General features: G+C 55.0%; 5 protein-coding genes across 5 annotated transcripts; 3 read left to right on the top strand and 2 right to left on the bottom strand.

The window, feature by feature from the left end:
• Window positions 1-56: 56 nt before the first annotated feature.
• Window positions 57-3,354, bottom strand: SODALDRAFT_336551 (hypothetical protein; the record flags this gene model as incomplete). Its single annotated transcript, XM_028612603.1, has 6 exons — window positions 57-778; window positions 871-1,914; window positions 1,987-2,675; window positions 2,800-2,885; window positions 3,016-3,108; window positions 3,316-3,354. The coding sequence occupies 6 exons, from the start codon at window positions 3,352-3,354 to the stop codon at window positions 57-59; spliced, it is 2,673 nt and encodes an 890-aa protein (XP_028470835.1).
• A 690-nt stretch (window positions 3,355-4,044) lies between these two features.
• SODALDRAFT_28829 (serine/threonine-protein kinase csk1) lies at window positions 4,045-5,740 on the top strand. Its single transcript, XM_028608595.1, has 4 exons — window positions 4,045-4,263; window positions 4,354-4,456; window positions 4,557-5,504; window positions 5,578-5,740. The coding sequence occupies exons 1-4, from the start codon at window positions 4,187-4,189 to the stop codon at window positions 5,614-5,616; spliced, it is 1,167 nt and encodes a 388-aa protein (XP_028470834.1). The 5' UTR covers window positions 4,045-4,186; the 3' UTR covers window positions 5,617-5,740.
• Window positions 5,741-6,634: 894 nt separating this feature from the next.
• SODALDRAFT_319576 (hypothetical protein) lies at window positions 6,635-10,792 on the top strand (the record flags this gene model as incomplete). Its single annotated transcript, XM_028609461.1, has 13 exons — window positions 6,635-6,901; window positions 7,016-7,783; window positions 7,859-8,166; window positions 8,242-8,468; window positions 8,563-8,640; window positions 8,708-8,787; window positions 8,862-8,914; window positions 8,978-9,082; window positions 9,152-9,566; window positions 9,649-10,111; window positions 10,206-10,357; window positions 10,477-10,742; window positions 10,786-10,792. The coding sequence occupies 13 exons, from the start codon at window positions 6,635-6,637 to the stop codon at window positions 10,790-10,792; spliced, it is 3,189 nt and encodes a 1,062-aa protein (XP_028470833.1).
• Window positions 10,793-11,159: 367 nt separating this feature from the next.
• SODALDRAFT_327198 (hypothetical protein) lies at window positions 11,160-13,819 on the bottom strand. The gene has a single exon (XM_028610366.1). It carries the CDS (start codon window positions 13,558-13,560, stop codon window positions 11,311-11,313), a length of 2,250 nt encoding a protein of 749 aa, XP_028470832.1. The 5' UTR covers window positions 13,561-13,819; the 3' UTR covers window positions 11,160-11,310.
• A 1,645-nt stretch (window positions 13,820-15,464) lies between these two features.
• Window positions 15,465-19,612, top strand: SODALDRAFT_375252 (hypothetical protein; the record flags this gene model as incomplete). The annotated part of the gene is made up of 4 exons (XM_028614739.1): window positions 15,465-15,483; window positions 15,595-15,706; window positions 15,814-18,925; window positions 19,032-19,612. The coding sequence occupies 4 exons, from the start codon at window positions 15,465-15,467 to the stop codon at window positions 19,299-19,301; spliced, it is 3,513 nt and encodes a 1,170-aa protein (XP_028470831.1). The 3' UTR covers window positions 19,302-19,612.
• Between the last annotated feature and the right edge of the window lie 403 nt (window positions 19,613-20,015).

Here is a 20,015-nt window from a genome sequence, read left to right as displayed (position 1 = left end):
AAGCTCATATCCAAGCTCATATCCAGGCCCAGAACGCGATGAACACCCACATCCTCTCATACAGCGTCATACTTCCCGCCCACTATCTTCCGCACCAACGACACATCCACCCACCGTTGCCCATTCGGCAGGGCAGGCGCTCCAACGCCCCCGTCGGCAAACGGATCATCCGACTCAACCCTCTCCTTCTCCTTGCCCTTACTCTCCGCCAAAGCCGCAACGGAGATGCCGCTGCCAACGACGGCCCCCTCCGGCGGCGAATACTCCCACCTCGCTTCCAAGTGGCCCGGTTTCGGTTCGGCGTTCTCCGCGCCGACGATGCGGCATACAATCTTCTGCGGCTCGGACGTGAGCGTCACGTCGCCCAGCCGCCAGTACACCAGATGCCTGTCCTTGAGGTGGGTTCCCGAGGGCTTGGTCTGCGCGCCCGAGGCGCGGGCGCCCTCGTAGGTGGCCACGAAGACGACGTTGTGGAGCGTGATGGGCCTGGGGATCTTGAAGGCTGGGTTGAGGGAGTACTGCAGGAGGAGGCCGAGCTTGTCGCCCTGGGGTTTCCATACGGGACGCATGAGGAGTGGGGCGTGCTCGGCGAGGTTGGCCGGGTCGCCGTTGGGGATGTGCACGCGATAGGTGAAGGCTGGAGAGGTCCTGTTGTGGAGGTGGGAGAGGTCGAGGGTGAATTCGTCGGGTCGGTCGGGAGAGAGGTTGTGGACGAAGATGCGGTTCGGTCCGATGGCTTCGAGGTTGGGGAAGTTGTTAATCCGGATCGTCTCCCGTTCTTTTTTTCCACGTTGGTTAGCCAAGGAAGTGAAACGGTGAAAAGGGTGAAAAGGTGAAAGGGTGCAAATAAGGGAAGCCGGGGGCTCTCACCTCGGTCATCAAACTCGTCGCGATGGTAAGCAAAGGCAATTTCGCCACCAATCTTAGCATTCTTCACAGCGCCGCCGTCCTCAAATGTCGCCGACACCGTCTCGATGATGGAGCAGCTCAAGCCCGGCCCGGCCAATTCAGGGTGCTTAGCGTGAGACAGGCTGGAGAGGGAGTTGGCGGAGCGGATGGACTGAGTATCAGATGTGCCCGCGATGCTCGCCTCGGAGGCAAGGGACGCCACTGCCGGTAGCTTAGGGGTTTGTGCGGCAGACTGGAGGCCGGACGGGGGGAATTGCTCGCCGCTGAGATCTGGTGATGCGACGGGAGAGGGGAAGTATATAGTGTTTCGAACGTCGCGTCTGCCCCTAACAGTGCCGAGCCTCCGGGATGGCGCGGCCATCTGCGTCAAGGTGCTCGCGACGTTGGATATGGCCGCTTTACTGGCTTCCGGGTCTTCTTCGGCAATGGGCGAGCTGGAGATGTTGAGCTTGAATGGCTGTTCGGGTTCCTCAGCGGCGTCCCGCTGGGCCTGGGAGATGGGATCGTTGGCCGGCGGGGGAATGGTGAAGCCTTCTGAGTCCTTGCCGCCCGACACGCTCTGCTGCGATGTTGGCTGGGATGGGGCTTGAGGCGAGGAAACATCTTTACTGCTGGTATCGGCCCCGTTGATCGCAGTGGAGGATCCACGACCAGATGGTTCGGCGTCAGAGGACTGGGAAATGCCAATGCCGATGCCGATGCCTAAGCCTACGCCGTTAGTCGTCGTCTCATGATGGGGTTTTCCGTCCTTATCCCCAGGCGATTGCGGCGGCTCTTCGGGGGAGCCTGGCGTCTCGGCCAAGGCGGACAGGCGGCCGGTGGACTCGGCCAGATTGCTCGACGATGCTTTCGGGGATAATCGACCGTGGCCGCTGTTTGATCTGGAAAATGGGCCCGAGCCTTTGTTGGGTGAAAGTTGGCCGAAGCCGGCATGTGTGCTTTGTCTCCTACGACCGAGCATTGTTCCAATCTTGCTTCGCAGCTTGGACTCTGTTTTGGTTTTGACTTGTTAGTTTTTGTGGCCATCTCGTGGATAGGATCTCACCCGGCGCACCCCCTTGCCGTTGATACCCATACCTTTCTTCTCCTCACGTTTCGCTTCTTGCTTGTGTTCATGTTTGTGCTCATGCTTGGGTTCCGGTTCGGGATCGTGCCGAGTTTCGGCTGGCGCGGAATGCTCGCTGACGGTGTCCTCCTGAGGGGTGGCGATGAAGGGCAGGTTGCTTCCTTGCCTGCTCGGTGGTTTCTTTTCCACCTTTGGCTTTCCTGCGACGACACGCTCCTTGAAACTTGCAATCTCGAGCTCGGTGCTGATCTCCAGCATCACGGCGAGGGTCTCGGCGGCATTGGCCTGGTTGCGCTGAGCCTTGTCGGTTTCATATGTCTGGTACTGCGTCAGGAGATCGCGCAAGTGGTTGATACGGTGCTCGTCAAAGGCCTGCAGGGATTCGAAGATGAACGGGGCTTGGGATTCCCACTGCTGGGTGGCGGATTCGAGCTTGGCGTGGGCCGCATCGAGTTTGTGCATGTTGGCCTTGCCAACCTTCTTCGTCTGGGCTTCGACTTTCTTCTGTGCTTCTTCGAGGTCGCGGGCTACGGTGGCCAGGTTGTCCGAGGTGGCTTGAATATTCAGGGACTCGCTCTTGTTCTGGAATGCGCGAAGAGGACCTTCGACTTCGTTCTCGATACGGCCGGCGAGAAGACGGTGGGAGTCAGCTGAAGCCTCGATAGCTGTAAGGACCTTGTTCCAGGGAGCTTGGAACACACTAAATAGGATGTCGTAATTAGTTCACCAAGATCGAGGGGAAAACGGCGGAAGAAAAAAAAAAGGAAAAGAAAAAAGGGAGAGACTGGACATGTGTAGTCGAAGAGAAAGAAGGGATGGCATACCCCAGGTCCGACTGGCTGTTGGGAACCCGAAACTGCATGAGCCGATGAAGGCCCTGAACATACTGCTCCTCGACTCTCCTCCGTTCCTGTTGTATACGCGTGATGGTCCGTCAGCAATGCGATTGGCGACAGGCTGGGAGAAGCTATGTTCGTGTTTTTGGCCATTCGTGGTCTCCAATAGCCATTGCGCAGCATTCCAGGTGGAGGGAGTCGTACCTGTAGCCAATCCGCGATCTCTACATTGATCCTGTTTATCCTTTTGAGTCGGTCATTGAGTACGGTTACAGCTTGGCCTGGTTGCAGGTGATCCTAATTGTGAGAAATTGCGAAGCGCACGTTAGTGATGGACAGAGCAGAACAGTGGGAGCGCAGTGATGCCCAAGTACAGAGAACATGGAGAGGATGAAACGTAGGGGGAAGATCGAGACAGCTGATGAGCAGAACAAAACCAGAGAGACGTAAGAATGAGGGGAGGCAAGTTTAAGGGACAGGAGCAAAGAAGAAGATTTGACCTACCAGCATAGCTGGATACTCAGTCCGGGGAGTGTCGTCCATGGTGATCCAATGAGGAGGAGGAGGAGGAACCTGGAGAAGCGAGCCTAACAAGAGTGCGCGAGACCATGTGCAGCAAAATCGGCAGCGAGAGCACAAAACATAGCGCGCATATCGATGCTCTCCTATGTCCCGAATTTGGCGATTCGGAGAATCGAATCAGACGGGGAAAAAGAAGAGAGCGCTGGGCGGGAGAGGATTGCAGTTGCAGTTGCAGTTGCAGTTGCAGGTGCAGGTGTGCAAGGTTGAGTGGTGCGGCGATGGAGAGAACACTTGCTACAGAGACGCGGAGAGGGTCCAAAAACGCAGTGATCGGAGCTCCGGTCTGGGTATAGATATGTATATAACAGCATTACCTTAGAAACAGGTCGAACTCCACTGCCGTATGACCCACAGTTTTTCTTCGCCGGTTGGCCAGCCACGGAGACTTAGCATTGTCCTGTACTTCATGATTGGACAGAAGCCATATGCAGACCGGACAAAAGGTCTTGGCGAGTCATTCGTTACATCACCGGCTCCTTGTATCAGTAGCTACCTATCTATCGGGCGTGAGCTGGTAGTTGCATATTAGGAAGCTTCGAAGAAGGTCTCCAAAAAAGAGGCACGTACCCAAGCCGATGTACAAACGTAGAAGTACCTTCGTAATTACCTTATTCAGAGTCGCGGACTCGCTTCCGTCCATTCTCACCGTTATCCCATACCAATACCAACAGCATCCGAAGACAAGATCGATACCAGGACACCGCAACAGCAGACATACAGTACAGTGCCTTTACAATTCCAGGCCCTATGTTTTCTGTCCTGTCCTTTTTAGCTCCTCCATCAAATAGACAAGATGGCGTCGGACTCGGCCGAGTCGGACTGGCGGTCTTCTCTCACGGCATCTGAGCGCTTTGAGAACATCCAGAGGATGTGAGTGTATCACCGCGCAATGCACGTCTAAAAGCCTCAAAGCCTCCAACGCCCCCGGCATAGTCTAGGAACTAACTAACGCTCTCGTAGAAAGGCGGCCTTGGAGTCTTCTGCGACAGATGACCCCTCCACTACGGCCCAGTCAGAAGCCTTCAGCATGGAGACCCAGGCTTATAAAGAATGTACGAGCCGGGTGGGTAAGCCCCTTGCTTAATCACAACTCTTCTCTCCGTCCCCTCCCTACTTTACTTTTTTTCTTCTGTGCTCATACCTAATCTTCCATGTCTCTCCAGGAACAATATGATCAAGTCTGCCTTGTCGCAGGCCGCGGGACATCAGCACCGACAGAGCGCGATGCTGTCAATTCAAACGACCACAGTGATATTGGCGTCGCCATCGGCCCCTATTCAAGCTGCCTGCCGGTATCTAGTGGAGTCACTTCGGAGGTCTTCCGATGCAAGAACCGCGCCCTCAAGGTCATCGTCGAGACACGCAACATTGAGCCGCACAACCCCCACCGCGAAGCCAAGATTCTCGCCTCTTTACGCCGTCCCTGCATCCCGCTTCTCGAGACCTTCCGCGACCAGCACCAGAGATTCGTCCTGACTTTTCCTTTCATGCCACTGACCCTCGCCGACCTCCTCTCCAAAGGTGCCGTCCCTCTTCCCCGCCTGCGGGCGATATTCCGAGACGTATTCACCGCCCTGCGGGACATTCACGCCCGGGGGATCATCCACCGGGACGTTAAACCAGAGGCCGTGTTGCTCGAGAGCCCGGATGGGCCTGCCTACTTGTCCGACTTTGGTACGGCCTGGCATCCTTCCATGTCGATCGCCTCGGAACCATCCTACGGCAAGGTTCTCGATATCGGGACCGGGCCCTATCGTGCCCCCGAATGTCTCTTCGGCAACAAATCGTACGGCACTGCTGTGGATATGTGGGCGGTAGGAACGGTGCTCGCTGAGTGCTGTCGTAATCCGCCCCGGCCCCTCTTCGAGTCGAGGGCGGCACACGAGGATGGCAATCAGCTTGGCTTGATTCTCAGCATCTTCAAGACCCTCGGCACGCCCACCATGGAAACGTGGCCCGAAGCTGCGCACTTCAAGACCCCACCTTTCGAGATGTATAGGATGATGGACGGTCATCCGTGGGATCAGATCTTGCCTGAGGCTGACCCGGCGTTCCGAGATCTCATTTCACGGCTGGTGCGTTATGACAGTCGAAGGGCAACGGCCGACGAGGTGAGTTCAGATTATGGATGACCAGACATGCCCCCTCACCAACAGAGATTATACTGACGATTAATACGCCTAGGCCCTGAACCATGAATGTCTGTCTACCGACAAGGGATAACAAATGGATGTTCTCGATGCACGAAGTTCCATGTCCTGTCAGCCTGTGGATCCGTCTGCTGGTCGGCGTGAGACCCAACCCAGGCTCAAAACTTTTCCTCCTTAGTTCGGACCTCACCTAGGTAGGACGCGTGAAGGGCCACCTGGTGGAGGGACTGACGGATGAAGAGGCCCAGACGAATGACGACAGGCCATAGCCATTGTATGGTGGCTCTGGCTCTGGCTCTGGCTCTGTTCATATTTAATGTCTATGCTGATTTGCCCATAACTGAACAAGAATGCAGATGCAGATGTCGACGGATCCTTTTTAGCGCTAGGCTCTGGAATCTTGTGTTGATGGAGTTTCCGTCATTGCATAGATCGCGAGCTCTTCTCGGTGTCGAAACTCCAGCAACATGAGGCCGGGATGTCTGACTCGGGACTGCCCTTGAACTACTTGCCTTCTTGATTCGAGAGAAAGAAAGGGAAATCTCAGAAGGGCCATCTTCTTTTAGAACCTCGCTTTCCTCCCCATCGCCCCCCTTCTCTCTCTCTCTCTCTCTCTCTCTCTCGCGGTCCTTCATTTCATTTCTCTTCTCTTCTTTTTCCTTTTTCCTTTCTTTTTCTCTTTCAAAGATCCCATCCTCGAAGGCAAGGAGCCAGCATTTCCCACAAGCCAAGGGAAGTACGCCTCCAGGATATGGAAAGAAGTCTCCTTCTTTCCATCCGAGGTTCCAGCCTTGATTCCTCCCTTCACCTTCCCTATAGACCAGACTTCTTCGGCTCCGCGCCCGAATTAAGTATATAAATCCTTCTCAACCCCAGCCCAGACCTCCAGATCCTTTCTTCCCTCTCTCCAAACTCCCGCTTTGCCAGCAAGCTTGCTCTGGAACATATTTGCATCTTTTTTAAGATTGAGCTTCCCCTGCCTTGGCCCAGCTCATCTCGTCTTCCATCATCGTTTCAGCGGACGTCTTCTCTTCTTCTTCTTGCCAAGGGCAGTTTCCAGCGCCCATCATTACGGAATGGGTGCACCGAACATGCCGGCCTCATATGAGGACCAGCCCGGCAATCTTCCTCAAGCGGAAGAAGCTAGCCCGGAGCGTTCAACTTTACCAGATCTACCCGTGGAACCAGAGAAGGTATACGCTGGATGCGTGCCCGACCAGCCAGAGCAGCCAGAGCATGAGATGCCAGTCCGCTCATCTGATGCTGCAGCACAGAGCGCCTCTCCAGGTGTCGTTCCTACAGTAGAGGACTGTGATGGCAACGGATCTACAGGGAGCGCAGTCTCCCACTCTCCTCAGGTGAGTAAATGAAGCCCCGCCATTCAGAGTACACCTAGTTCTTGACGATGTTTCTCTGAGAATGCAACGTCATCGTGCCAGGACTTGGAGAAATGAACTAACGGTATGCGATAGACCTGTGCCAACGCTACGGAGCCTTTCGGCTTATCCGAATACTTGAATGGGATTTCGGGATTGCAATATGTCAAGAATTTTAACGAGCAATTTCCGAATGCAGACGATGGCCAGTCCAATGATGAGGCACGCGAACTCTTCGTGCAAGACGATCGTCAACAGCTACTAGCTGCCATACGTGGCTACTTTCCGGCCGAAGTATTAGACTTAGCCGTGGAGACACCAGACCAGATGACTATGAAACCAGACTTTGGCAGCCCCTATTGTGAGGAGCATGGAAATTCCCATGAACAGAAGGATACTTCCCTTGACCCCCCCAGCTTTGGTGAGCCGCCATTCGATGAATCGGCGAGGCAGAAGCGGACGACCAAGCCGGGCAAGTCGACAGGCAAATCGACAAGACCCCGACGAAAGACTGCGCGAGAACAGGCAGTCAAACGACACGAGAAGGAACGGCGTGAATTCAAGGAGCACGTCCGAAAAGAAATGGCATCGAAAGGACCTGATGTGTCGCCTCAGGACATCGACCTGCCTCAACCCAAGAAAAGACGAAATAGGTCAGGGGGGGCCGCGGCTGGCGCTGTCGAAGAAGAGGCTGACGGGGGACTGAGCCATATTCAGGCGAATGACAAGGAGATCGTAGTGGCCAGAAAGCGACGCCACGAAGAGATTGCAAAGTCAGTCGTTACGACCGGCTTAAGCAACCGACACACTGCAACGCAACGGGCCGACCTCCAAGAAGCCATTGGCGTCTTCGGCTTCAACAAAGTGAGTTTCATCGAGAAAGATGGGGAAAGCCTTTATAGGCTGGCGGGCATGAAAGCTCTCCTTAAGAAGTGGCAGTTGGTTGCCGTTTCGTGGATGGTTAAACGAGAGACGCATATAATACCGCCGTACGGTGGGATCCTCGCTGACGTGCCTGGTATGGGCAAAACAATCGTCTCGCTGGCGGCCGTTGTCGGGAACCCTCCCACGAGGGAGGATATAGAGGCTTCCCAAGCAGCGACGCTTATTGTCCTGCCCAACTCCACGGTTCTAAACCAGTGGGTAGAGCAGATTCATGCCCATGTGCATATCACGGGGAACCCGTACATCTACAAGAGGAGCCAGAACCAACTCGGCGAGCACCAACTCGGTGGTATGCATCTGGTGTAAGAGACATGCCCTTGCTTTGCTCCCACTCTATCACCTCGCGTTTTGCTGAATCTGAAATACTTCTGCTCTAGGCTTACAACGTACTCCGAGCTGCAACGAAGCTATCCATCCCAAAAGCTCCGCCAGAAGATCAGGGAGAAACACAGTCGCGAGGTTGGCGACGGCTCTGGCGAGGTGATCGTTAACGAGCCTGCGTACGAAGCGGAGCTGGATCATCACATTGGTGTCTTGTTTCGTGTCAAATGGTACCGGGTCGTTCTTGACGAAGTCCATCAGATCAAGAACTACGACTCGCATAGTATGTAGAGCCCCCGGTTATTCGCTTTACTTCCTTCCCTTCCTCACCACAGCAATTACTTTTGTGCCTATTCAAGTTGCTAACCTTGGTATAGCCTGCTTCGCAACGGAGCATCTCCAAGCAAAACACTTTTGGGGCCTCAGCGGTACGCCATTGATCAACGGTGCTATGGGTACGTGTCTTTGCCTCTGCAGTAAGTTGGCAGCTTCTAATATTTTTTTTTTTTTTTTTTTGTACAGAGCTGTTTCCCTACTTGAGAGTCATACGATACGAGGAGGAAGAGACGCAGGAGAGATTCGAGGCCAAGTATCTCAAATCGGTAGGGCTCCTACCCGCAAAGGAAGACGTTGAGCTTCCTTGACTCAGGCTGCTCACATATACTTTGTCTGGCAGAACGAGGCAAAAGAAGAGATTGACGCCCTCATCTACCTAATCACATACCGGAGGTATTCGAGGACATCTTTATCCACATAAAGACCAGCAGAGAGCTGACATTGAACCCATTACAGGACCCATGATGACCTATTCCTGGGCCAGAAGATGCTCAGTCTTCCCGTGTCGCATGCGGGTGACCAGTGGGTGACGCTGTCAGCCGAAGAGAGAATCATCTACGAGTAAGGACAGAGGACAGAGCCTCGATATCCACCGAAGATCACTTATATCTTTCTTGCTATCACTACTAGCTTAACCTCCTTGTGGTTCGAGGATCGCGCCCTTGCAAAAGTGGCGTTGCTTCACCGCCAGCGGCAAGCCGTATCGCACCCTTACATGCTTGAGAGTTTCTTCCGCCGGGGGATTGAGGCAGACTTTCTTCGCCAGTATATCGACGAACTATCCAAAGTCGAGGGCAAGAAGCCCGTCTACCTTCAAATTGGCAACTGGATTGACCGTCACATTCTCGAGGAATCTGGCGAGCCGAGGCGAGGAATCGCCACGGACCGCCCTTACCTCCGGCCTTTTGGCAGGTCTCCATTTGGGAGCACGTTTAAGATGACCGGACTTCTCGAACTGGCTTTCAACGAGAAGACGCTGGAGGACACGACATGCGGGATATGTAAGGTTGATGGACCTATCTGCAATCCTGTGGTCACCAAAGAGGTATCCTCTGACAGCCCTGAGCCTTCTCTTGACTAGTCATCATCTCATGTTACGGTGGGAAATTCTGACGTGTCTCTTTTAGTGTAAGCACATCTTCTGTGCGGAGTGCGTCGCTGACGAGATGGACAAGCACACTCTGAGTGGACCTTGCGCGATGAAGTGCCCGACTTGCGACGCGGACTGGAAAGGAAGGGTCGAGCTTGAGACACTTGATACCTCGAAAGAAAAAGTTATCGAAGCCAATATCGCAGCGAAGAAAAACCAGTCCAACCACAAGAACTCGACCAAAAGGAACGTGAAGCGGAGAAGGCCTGTCAGGGAGCAGGAAGAGGACCCAGGTAACAACAGCGTGGCTCGGCGACCTGGCGAAGATTCTCTGGGATTCAAGCCGGCTTTTGGAGAGTGTGAAGGAGAGTTCTTCACCAAGGCCGTCCATTCCGATGAATATGGCGGAAAAGGCGTGCCGGCTCCCGGAGCCAAGGTTACAGCCGTCAAGGACACAGTCTTGCGATGGCAGGAGGAGGATCCAGAACATAAGGGTATCAGTAAGTCGGAAGGACCCGCGCGAGAATTCGGGGTGTTCGAACAGGTTATGCGGCATTCTAGTCCTACTGACGAGCTCGCTCAATCTCGCGATAGTTTTCACCCAATTCATCATGACGTCCCAGATTATCGGACAAATGTTGCAGCTCGAAGGCATCGAATTCGTCTACCTTAACGGCAAGGTGACGCCTCACCAGAAGATCACTGCTGTCAAGGCCTTTTGGGAGAAACCCGAGATAAAGTATATGGTGAGTTCCATCTGACTACCACTACCTACGGTTCCCAAAAGAGACAGAAATGTTTTCATTTCCCCTTCCCTAGACGTAGTTGAACGGTCTTTTCTCTAACGGACATGGCCGGGTTCTAGATCGCATCTATGCGCTGCGGCGGTCAAGCTCTGAACCTGACGTGCGCGAACCGAGTGATCATGGTTGATGTCTGGTGGAATAAGGCGGCTGAAGAGCAGGCCTTTGGACGGGTGTTCCGACTCGGCCAGGTCAAGGAAACGCATTACGTCCGTATCCTGGCGCGGAAGACGGTGGATGAGCGCATACGAGACCTGCAGGATAGCAAGGAGGAGGAGATTTCGCGTGTGCTCCAGGATGATGGGCATGTTCTGTCCGAGCGCTCCGAGTGGGCGATCTTGCATCGGCTGTATCCGGACAATTATTTCAAGATTCTGAAAGAATGCATGGACGAGATTAGGGATGAAATGGCCAAGGGGAAGGGTGGTGGCGGTCCGGAACCTGAGAAGGGGGTGGATGATGGCCCTGGATCTGACAAGGCACTGGGACATGGATGAATGAGAGCCTTTCCCCAACGGGTTATCTCCTAATTACTGAGATGGCCTTTTCAGGGGTTGGTTGTCGGCCTCTGCGCTCTCCCGAGAGTGGAACACCACAGTTGGACGAGGCAAAACTTGATCGTGGATCTGCTGGGAAGCACACAGAATCACCAGGGTTTCATTTGGCTGGCTTGCATAATCTTCCTCTTCTGTACCATCTTCTAGGGTGGCATCGAATATAATCTTCCGGTCGTCTCTTCAGGGGCACATTGACTCGTCATGCACTTATACCTTGCAACTCCGAAAATCAAGTAGAGTGAATCTATCATCCAGGATAACACAATCCTGCCCTAACTTGGTCCTCAGTACCGGGACAATAAATTATAAAAACACCTAAGCCTCGTATCAACGACTATGCTACTTCTTCTTCTTCTGCTTAGCCGCCGCCTTCCGCTTCACCGACGCGACCAAACCACTCAGCTCCCCACTCTCCTTCCCCCCCTTAGACTCCTTTTTCGACTTCTTGACGTCCCTGACAACCTCCTCACCGTCATCCGCCCTCCGCTTCTTCCTGCCTTCCTCGAGCAGCTTCTGCATGCCCTCGGTGGGCTTGAACTTGGGGTTGGACGGGTCAATGGCGTACTCGTGGCTCTTGAACACGGCCTTGAACCGGTCGTCGTCCACATCCATCTTGAACGCCGTCTGGAGGCCGGCACCGCGCTCGTCGTCGTGTTTGCCCTTCTTCTTCTGGAACTTCTTCTTCTTCCGCGACATCTTCTCCGCGCGCGTGATCTCGTTCATGTCGAAGTGGTCGAGCTGGCCCGTGCCGCCGCCGTCGCCGCCGTCGCCGCCGTCGTCCGCCATGAGGAGCTGCAGCTCCGCCTTTTGCGCCGCCTTCTCCGCCTCTTCTGCCTCCCGCGCCGCGCGCTTGGCCAGCCTTTCTTCCTTCCGCATGGCCGTCTTGGTCTTTTTCGTTTCCGTCGCTTCGGCTGTGAAGAACGGGTCGTCGAAGCCGAGGTCCTCTCCCTCCTCCTCCTCCTCCTCCTCCTCCTCTTCTTCTTCTTCTTCCTCTCCCGCGTCTTCTTTGGCGTCCTCCTTGGACGCCGTGGTCGGGTCGCGGCCCTCGCGCCGTGCCCTGGCCGCTTCGCGTTTCTGCTCTTTCCTCTCCCGCTCCTTGCGCTTGTACTTCTCAATCGTCGTCTCTTCTTCCTCAGTCTTCTTCCCTTCCGCCTCCGTCAGCGCGGGGGTGAAGGTGATTTGCATCTCGCCGACGGGACCTTGCTTGTTCGGTTTGGACGCCTCTTCGTCGCCCAGACCCAGCGCAGCTCGCATCTTACGCCGCGCCAGCTCCTTCTTGGAAGGCTTCTCCTCCCCTGCCCCGCCGTCCTGCCGCCCCTCCTCTTCCTCGATATCGTCCGCCTCGCCATCGCTATCGCTGGCCAAGTATGCGCGAAGGTCGTTCTCTTCAATGTCGTTCCGGCTTCCCGTGAACGCTCGCTTGATTGTTTCTTTCCTTGCTGACTCTTCCGGGTGGAGATCCCACGTCAACTTGACCTTGGAGTGCTGGAGGGCATCCGTGGTGAATTCGACGGGCTTGTAGTTCTCGGGCACCTTGTCGCATTCGTCGCGGGGTTCGTCGTCGAAAGTGACGTCGTCCGGGACGAATCTCAGATCCATAAAGTTGGACGACGACTGGTATTCCGTGCCGTCTGTTGCTTCGTAGATTTTTTTGGCGGTTTCCTTGTCGGAGAATGTCATGACCGCATAGTAATATCGCAAGCGGTCCAGTTGGTACGCCCGCAACGCGTCGCCGTCAAAGTCCTTATCGTCCCCTTCCTGTATGAGGGACTTTTTGATCTCCTCATCGGCTTCCGGATCGCTCGAGTCATCGCTGTCGCCGTCCCCCGCGCCGTCCTCGTCGTCCGAGTCGGAACCGCGGCGCTTGTGAGAGGACCTGAAAAGCTCCTTGGGCGGGCCCTCGAGTTCTTCCCGCTGCATCCGCTCCTTGCCGAATTCGCTGGGGTAGACGGCGATTTTTGCTATCCTGCCGCCGTTGGCTGGGAGGAAACTGCTGAACAACGCCATGAGGTCGCGGGACTTGACGTGGTCCCAGTCGAGGTTGACGACGGCAATGCGGTTCGTGACCTCGCCCGCTTCGACCTGGGCCTCTTCGTCGCGTAACCGCTGCATCGAGGCCTTGCCGTCGACTGCCGCACCGCCGTCCTCCTCGTCCTCTTCCTCATCTTCGTCGTCGTCGTCCGAAGATGAATCCGAGTCGGAGGACGAAAACCCGCCGCCTCGTGCTGGGTCGTACCTGGCATCCGCTTCCGCAAGCTCGCGTTTGACCTTTTCATCATCGTCGATCTCGCTTATGTCCGCCTGGTCCTCCTCTGCGTCACTTGCCGGCTTTTCGTCCTCGTCCTTCTTGTCATCGTCCTCGTCGTCTTGTTGGTATAACCGCTGGAGGGCTTTCTTTTTGGAGTCGGTCTTGATCTTGCGGCCGTACCGATCAACCTTGGAGGCGGATGTGAATTCGTCGTCCTTGAGCAGGCGTGAGAAGCGCTTGTCGATCGTGGTCTTGGCTTTGCGCTTCGACGGAAGACGGAAACGAGGGTCCGTCTCGAAATTGGCGAACCGAGGATCCGTGATCTTGTTCCACTTTACCATGATGTCGAAGTTGGCTGTAAAGCGAACTACGAGGTGGGCGTGGCGACGGTGATCAAGTGAAATTCGAGGGTAATCCGCGGATCTGCTTCGCACATTTCGTAGGCGGTCGCAGAGGGGGGGGGATTTTTTTAGTGGGACGTCCGGCAGAATTCTTCAGCGAAGCTTCACCGAAACTGACCGCCTCGATACAAAGTCACTGAAATGCGTGATTTGATTGGTCCTTTTTCCTCCAATGAGACAGCACCCCAACGTTAATTCCCATCTGTCCGTTCAAGTCAAACACAAACATGATACCGGGCATCGCCTAATGAAATACTCTATACCGTATATGAATCGGAGATATCTCGCGGAGCCAAATTTGTTCGATCACGCATGTCTCGGCAAGTTTCTCTAATACGTCCTGGCGGCTGATGCTCGATCTAGAGTAACTTGAGGGACATGGCCAAAAGCACGTACATACGAAGTAATTACCTATTGACTTGGGCGAGAGATCAACCGTGGATGCGGGCCGTTGCCGGGGAGAACTCGTTGGTGTTGACAAGATGATGCTCGGACAAATAAAACGGCATGACTGGAGGCAACATGGATACCCGGAGACTGCACAAATCACCGAGAGCAGGCAGGCATTCTGTGTGGGTCATGGCGATTCGGCGATCACAGTGGTGTCGTCTCGCAAGAGCGGGAGATGAAGCAGTGGGGTTGTCTGATGGGACGAGAATTATGTACGCCATTTCTAGTAACCAATGACTACTTCGCAGGAAGTAATAAATAACGAAATATACGAAAGTGCGTTGTACATGTATTATCCAGTTGCTAGGTCAATTACATTTATTTATGAAGCAACGAAGCCCGGTATGAATTATAACCTACGAAGTTGTGGTTGTTGGGGTGGTGGTGAATACAACGTATGTATAATACACAGACGTAGCCGCCCAGTAGATTCACATCGGACGCGCGAGATAACAGATACAGTCACAGACACGACAGGCCATCTTCATTTCGTGGCCTTAATCCCTCTAACAATCACAAAAACAACACCGTTGATCTTCCGATGCCATTCTTACCCCGGAGTTCAGGTCCCCAGCGAGGCTGGGAATCGTCCACTCAGTGTGTGCCACGACAAGTTGTCACCCAGCAGGCGTGCGCTGGCAGAAGAAAAAGGTGCATATGCGAATAAGGTAGGTACATATTTCGGATGTACTACGTACCCAGATGCATAGATCTGCGAACCGCCCACTCGCATAGCACAGCACAGCACAGCACAGCATCAGCACGGATACGCCGTACTTCATATGTACAGAGGAGCATGGACATGGCCTCTAAGCAGACCAGACGGTTTCCCGGGCCCAAACGTAGAAATTGGGCGCCAGACTGCAAAGGCCACTGGTTAGGCGACGTCTATGAGCTCGTACATTACTCCATACTGCGGGCATTGTGGTCAATGCTGGTTTATGCACGTCATATCCTGTTCGTATATGATGACTTCGAGATGGATTTTATAGCCGAAGGCGTTTTTGTAGGTCAATTCTGCGTCGTAAAGAGCTGTTATACACTAAAGTTGGGATGGATTGTGAATGGAAAAGAGACACGAGGTTGGGCTCTCGTTGTGTGTTGTGTGCGTTCGTACGAAGTACATACGAACGAAGTAGTATCAATTCCCTGTCCAGTCTTCAGGACACCCAACCCAACCTCTTGGTCACACCGCACCGCAGCGAGTAACATCGGAGCTCCGAGAGTTCTTTATACGGATACGGAGTACTCGGTTAAGAGGTCGTAAATCAAGTCTGTAGCTGTAGCGCTCGGTATCGTCTCAATTGCCGTCGCGCACCATGAATAATTATATTGTCGGTATATGCAGACAGGTATTAATATTTGGCTTGCCGAAGGCATTCCGGTTACTGAAGATGCTGGACGGGTATGGAAGTACAAAGTAGGTGGTCGGCTACTTTTCCATAAAGTAGCGTCTGGTGTTCCTCCACTAAAAAACGGCCATTGGTGGACGGCGAGACGCTAACAGGGCGGGTCGCTCTTCAGGGTCCACCGTCCCTGTCTTCCCCTGTCGGTTCACAGGGTCGGTCCCCTGCCAGTTTAGCGGGCTAGCCCATGACCTTGTGCCAAAATGGGCGACCGCTCATTTTATCACCGAGTGAACCCGCCTTGACCATGGGCCCATCATGTGAAATAGAGCAAAGCGGGAAGGAGGCCAAAAAAAAAAAAAAAAAAAAGGAAAAAAAAAAGGAAAAATACGCCCAGAAAAATACCTGCAGGAAAAACCGACCGCCTTTTCACCACGCCCCCCATTCCTCCCACTTCCTCTGCTACTCCCCTCCTCTCCTTCCTTCCACCCCCTTTCAACTTCCCACCAGCCCGCTTGTATTCCAGGCGTCATTTTCCTCCGCTGTACATTATATCGTTTGCTCAGGTCACTATGGGCAACGTCGTTTCTGTCTTCCAACCCGGCGGCGGTGAGGGCAACCCCAAGACCGAAAGGGCCGAGCTAGAGAGGCAGCTCACCGAGCAAAAGGAAACCATTGATGCTCTCGAGAGCGATCTTTCGAAGAAGGAGAAGGAGTACAACACAATCTCCGAGGAGGCCGAAGACCTACGCCAGAAGATCATCGACCTTGATGCCAAGTTGACGACGGCCAGGAAAGAGGACCAGGCTGAGGTCACCCGGCTACGGTCCGAACTCCGGACAAGCAAGGATGAATCCGCAGCACGGCTCCGTGCCAACGATGAGGCCACCGCCGGCCGTCTTCAGGAGCTCGAGGCTGCAAACAGGCAGTTGACCACCCTCCGTGAACAGCTCGAGAAGCTCCGGCAAGACAAGTCCACCGTGGCTGATGAGCTGGCGGCTGCCAGCAAAGAACTAGCCGAGGCCAAGGAGGAGCGTGCTGCTCTCGAGTCCTCCCTGCGGGACGAGATTACCTCGTTGCAGACCAGACTAGCCGATGCCGAACAGGGCCAGGGCAACCTTCAAGAGACCCTCAGCAAGCTCGAGTCCGACGCTGCCTCCGCCAACAAGTCACTGGCCGAGAAGGACGAGGCACTCACCACCCTTCAAGGCCAACTATCCACTCTAGAGGGCGAGCACCAGCAGCTCAAGTCCGACTCCGAGGCCGAGCTCGCGGCCGTCAGCTCCAAGTACAGTGCTCTACAGCAAGTGCTCGACAAGCTCAAGGCCGATACCGACTCGGAGCTCTCAGCTGCGAAGAAGGACCTCTCCGACGCTCAAGAGCAGCTGGGCTCCCTCCAGCAGAACCACGACACTCTCAAGTCCGACTCCGAGTCTCAGCTCGCTGCCGCCAAGCAGGATCTGTCAGATGCCACCGCCAAGCTGACCACCCTCCAAGAGTCCCATGACAAGTTGAAGACCGACGCCGAAGCCGAAGCGGCCACGGCCAAGAAGGATCTCGACACGCTCCGGGTGGAGCTCAATACACTCAAGGAGATCCATGAAAAGCACAAGACAGACGCCGAGGCGGAGCTCGAGTCCACCAAGAAGACCGTGGCCGAGTGGGAGGAGAAGTACAGTGCCCTGCAGCAGGCTCAGTCGGACGCGGCCGGACAGACCTCGCTGCTACAGAAGGACCTGGCTGAACTGCAAGCCAAGTCCGCCGACCTCGAGAAGGCAAACGAAACCCTCAAGGAGAGCTCTTCCAGCGAGTTGGAAGCTGCCAAGAAGGAAGCTGCCACCTGGCAGGAGAAGCACACCGCTCTCGAGGCGTCCCAGGACACCCTTTCCAAGGATCTCGAAGCTGCCAAGCAGGATGCCGCCAGCTGGCAAGAGAAGCATGCCAGTCTCGAGGCTTCTCGCGATGCTCTGTCCACCGACCTCGAAGCTGCGAAGGCGGCCATTGCCACCTCCGAGGAGGAGAAGAAGGCCACCGAGGCCAAGCTCGATACCCTCACCGCCGACCTCGAAGCCGCCAAGCAGGACGCCGCCAGCTGGCAAGAGAAGCATGTCAGTCTTGAGGCTTCTGGCGGGGCTCTGTCCACCGACCTCGAAGCTGCCAAGAAGGCTCTTGCCACAGCCGAGGAGGAGAAGAAGGCCACCGAGGCGAAGGTCGATACCCTCACCGCCGACCTCGACGCGGCTAAGACGGACGCCGCCAGCTGGCAGGAAAAGTACGCTGCTCTTGAGACCGCTCGCGATGCCCTGACCGGCGACCTCGAGACTGCCAAGAACGACCTGGAGTCGGCCAAGTCGGTTACCGTCGCTGTCGAGGAACAGAAGAAGGAGGCCGAGGCCAAGGTCGAGTCTTTGACCAAGGACGTTGAATCTGCTAAGCAGGAGGCTGAGGCTACCAAGGCCGAGCTCGAGTCGGTGAAGAAGGACGTCGAAGCTGCCAAGGCCGATCTTGATACCGTGAAGACGGAGGTCGACGCTGCCAAGAAGGAGGTTGAGGAAGCCAATGCCGGCCTGGAGACCGCCAAGAAGGAGATTGAGACCTTGAAGGCCGAGCTCGAGGCTGCTAAGAACGACGGCGCCTCTGCCGACGAGCAGAAGAAGGAAGCCGAGGCCAAGATTGCGTCTCTGACGCAGGATGTCGAGGCGGCGAAGCAGGAGGCCGAGACCAGCAAGGCCGAACTCGAGACTGCCAAGAAGGCGGCCGAGGACACCCAGACCGAGCTTGAGGCGGCAAAGAACAACGTCGAGACCGCTCAGACCGAGGCTGAGGCGGCCAAGACCGAGTTGGAGGCGACCAAGAAGGAGGTCGAGACTACTAAGACGGACCTCGAGACGGCCAGGAAGGAGGTCGAGACAACCAAGTCCGAACTTGAGGCGACAAAGACCGATATCGAGGCTGCTAAGAAGGAGGGTGAAACGACCAAGTCGGAACTGGAGGCCACTAAGAACGACGTCGAGGCCGCTAAGAAGGACACGGAGTCTCTGAAGAAGGACCTCGTGGACATCAAGACCACGCTCAACACGGCCAACAGTGAACTCGAGGCCGCGAAGAAGGAGCTTGAGACGGCGCAGGCTGGTCTTGTTGCCGCCGAGGAACAGAAGAAGGCTCTTGCTGATCTCGAGGAGGCCCAGAAGAAGCTAGAGGAAGAGCTCGCTTCCGAGAAGGAGAAGGCGACCAAGGATGTCGCTGAGCTTGAGAGCAAGCTCAAGGCTTCGACGGAGGAACAGGACTCTCTGAAGAAGGCATCCGACGAGCAGGCTTCGAAGCTTCAAGCTCTCCAGGAAGAGCACGACAAAGACGCCGCTAAGATCAAGAGCCTCGAGGAGGAACAGGCTTCCCTCAAGAAGCTTCAGGAGGAGGCCGAGGCCAAGGTCTCCACGCTCCAGGAGCAATTCGAGGCAGCCGAGAGCAAAGCAGCCAAGGCGGCCGAGGAGCTCGAGTCGCTGAAGAAGGTAAGCAAGAACCCCATCGCTCCCGCCTCGGCGTGACCATCATTTCAAATCCCCTCGCCCCCTTCTCATCGCCGGCTCGACTGACTCTAACTCGCCGCTCGTATAGGAAAAGGAAACCCTCGAGACCAAAGCTTCCGACCTCACTGCCGAGGCGGAGAAGACCAAGAAGGCCGAGGCCGACCTGAAGGAGCTGCAGACGAAGCTCGAGACCGACCTCAAGGAGCTCCAGACCAAGTTCGAGGAAGCGCAGGCCAACCTGGCCACGGCCCAGAGCGAGAAGCAGGCTGCGCTGGACAAGGTCGAAGCCAGCGAAAAGAAGCTGAAGGAATTTGAGGAGAAGCCGGCGGCTGCCACTGAGCAAGCCGAGGCTGCGTAATGAGGAAGAACTGGAGAGAGAGGGGGGGAAAAGGAGTGGAGCGGTTCATGATGCATGAAGTTGAGATGACGTCCCGCAAGGGGAGGAATTATCATGACTGGTGGGCCATGAATGAGCAACGCAACGCTAACGCTAACGGCTAACGCAACGCAACGGCTGATGCACTTGTGCTTTCTATTCTCCACGATGATACCTATTTGCAGTTTTTACCTCTTAATGTATGATTGGTTTTTTGTTTTCTTTTTTTTACTTAGTTGTTAGTTTTGTTAGATGAGCTTTCCACAATGCAATGCAACGCAATGATTTACTTTACTTGCGATGTCTTCATGTGTCCCGGTGCACGCGTGGACTCTATTCGCACGTCGTATACGGGTGCATCCTCGTCGGTTCCTACCTTAGTGGTTAAGAACGATGCCGGCTAATTCATGTTATGTCCCCTCTTGTTGTTCTACCGTTGGCTGTGTAGGGGCTTGTTATGCTGCATGATGGTAAAAAGTTGCTTCCCACGCTGAGTTCTAAATGCAAGTTGTTTGAACATCCATGCCCCAAGAAATGGGATGATATCACAGTCGAACCTGGCAGCCAACAGTGACAATGAGAGAATACGGATGGCTTCCCCTTACCCCGCACGAAGGTATAAACGAGGAATTTCTCCTACCAATACCCCCGCATAGCTGCTCCGAAAAACTACAACCCCGTGCCTTGTTTCGTGAG

This window comes from Sodiomyces alkalinus (genome assembly GCF_003711515.1).
Source record: "Sodiomyces alkalinus F11 unplaced genomic scaffold SODALscaffold_1, whole genome shotgun sequence".
Lineage (NCBI taxonomy): Eukaryota > Fungi > Ascomycota > Sordariomycetes > Glomerellales > Plectosphaerellaceae > Sodiomyces > Sodiomyces alkalinus.
This window is presented reverse-complemented; position numbering and strand designations above follow the sequence as displayed.

Excerpts from the sequence above, each read along its gene's own strand:
- SODALDRAFT_28829 (XM_028608595.1), top strand. The coding sequence starts at position 4,187 with ATGGCGTCGGACTCGGCCGAGTCGGACTGGCGGTCTTCTCTCACGGCA. Across the intron at positions 4,264-4,353 it reads TTTGAGAACATCCAGAGGAT|AAAGGCGGCCTTGGAGTCTT; the intron begins GTGAGTGTATCA and ends ACGCTCTCGTAG. Across the intron at positions 4,457-4,556 it reads ATAAAGAATGTACGAGCCGG|GAACAATATGATCAAGTCTG; the intron begins GTGGGTAAGCCC and ends ATGTCTCTCCAG.
- SODALDRAFT_327198 (XM_028610366.1), bottom strand. The coding sequence starts at position 13,560 with ATGGTAAAGTGGAACAAGATCACGGATCCTCGGTTCGCCAATTTCGAG.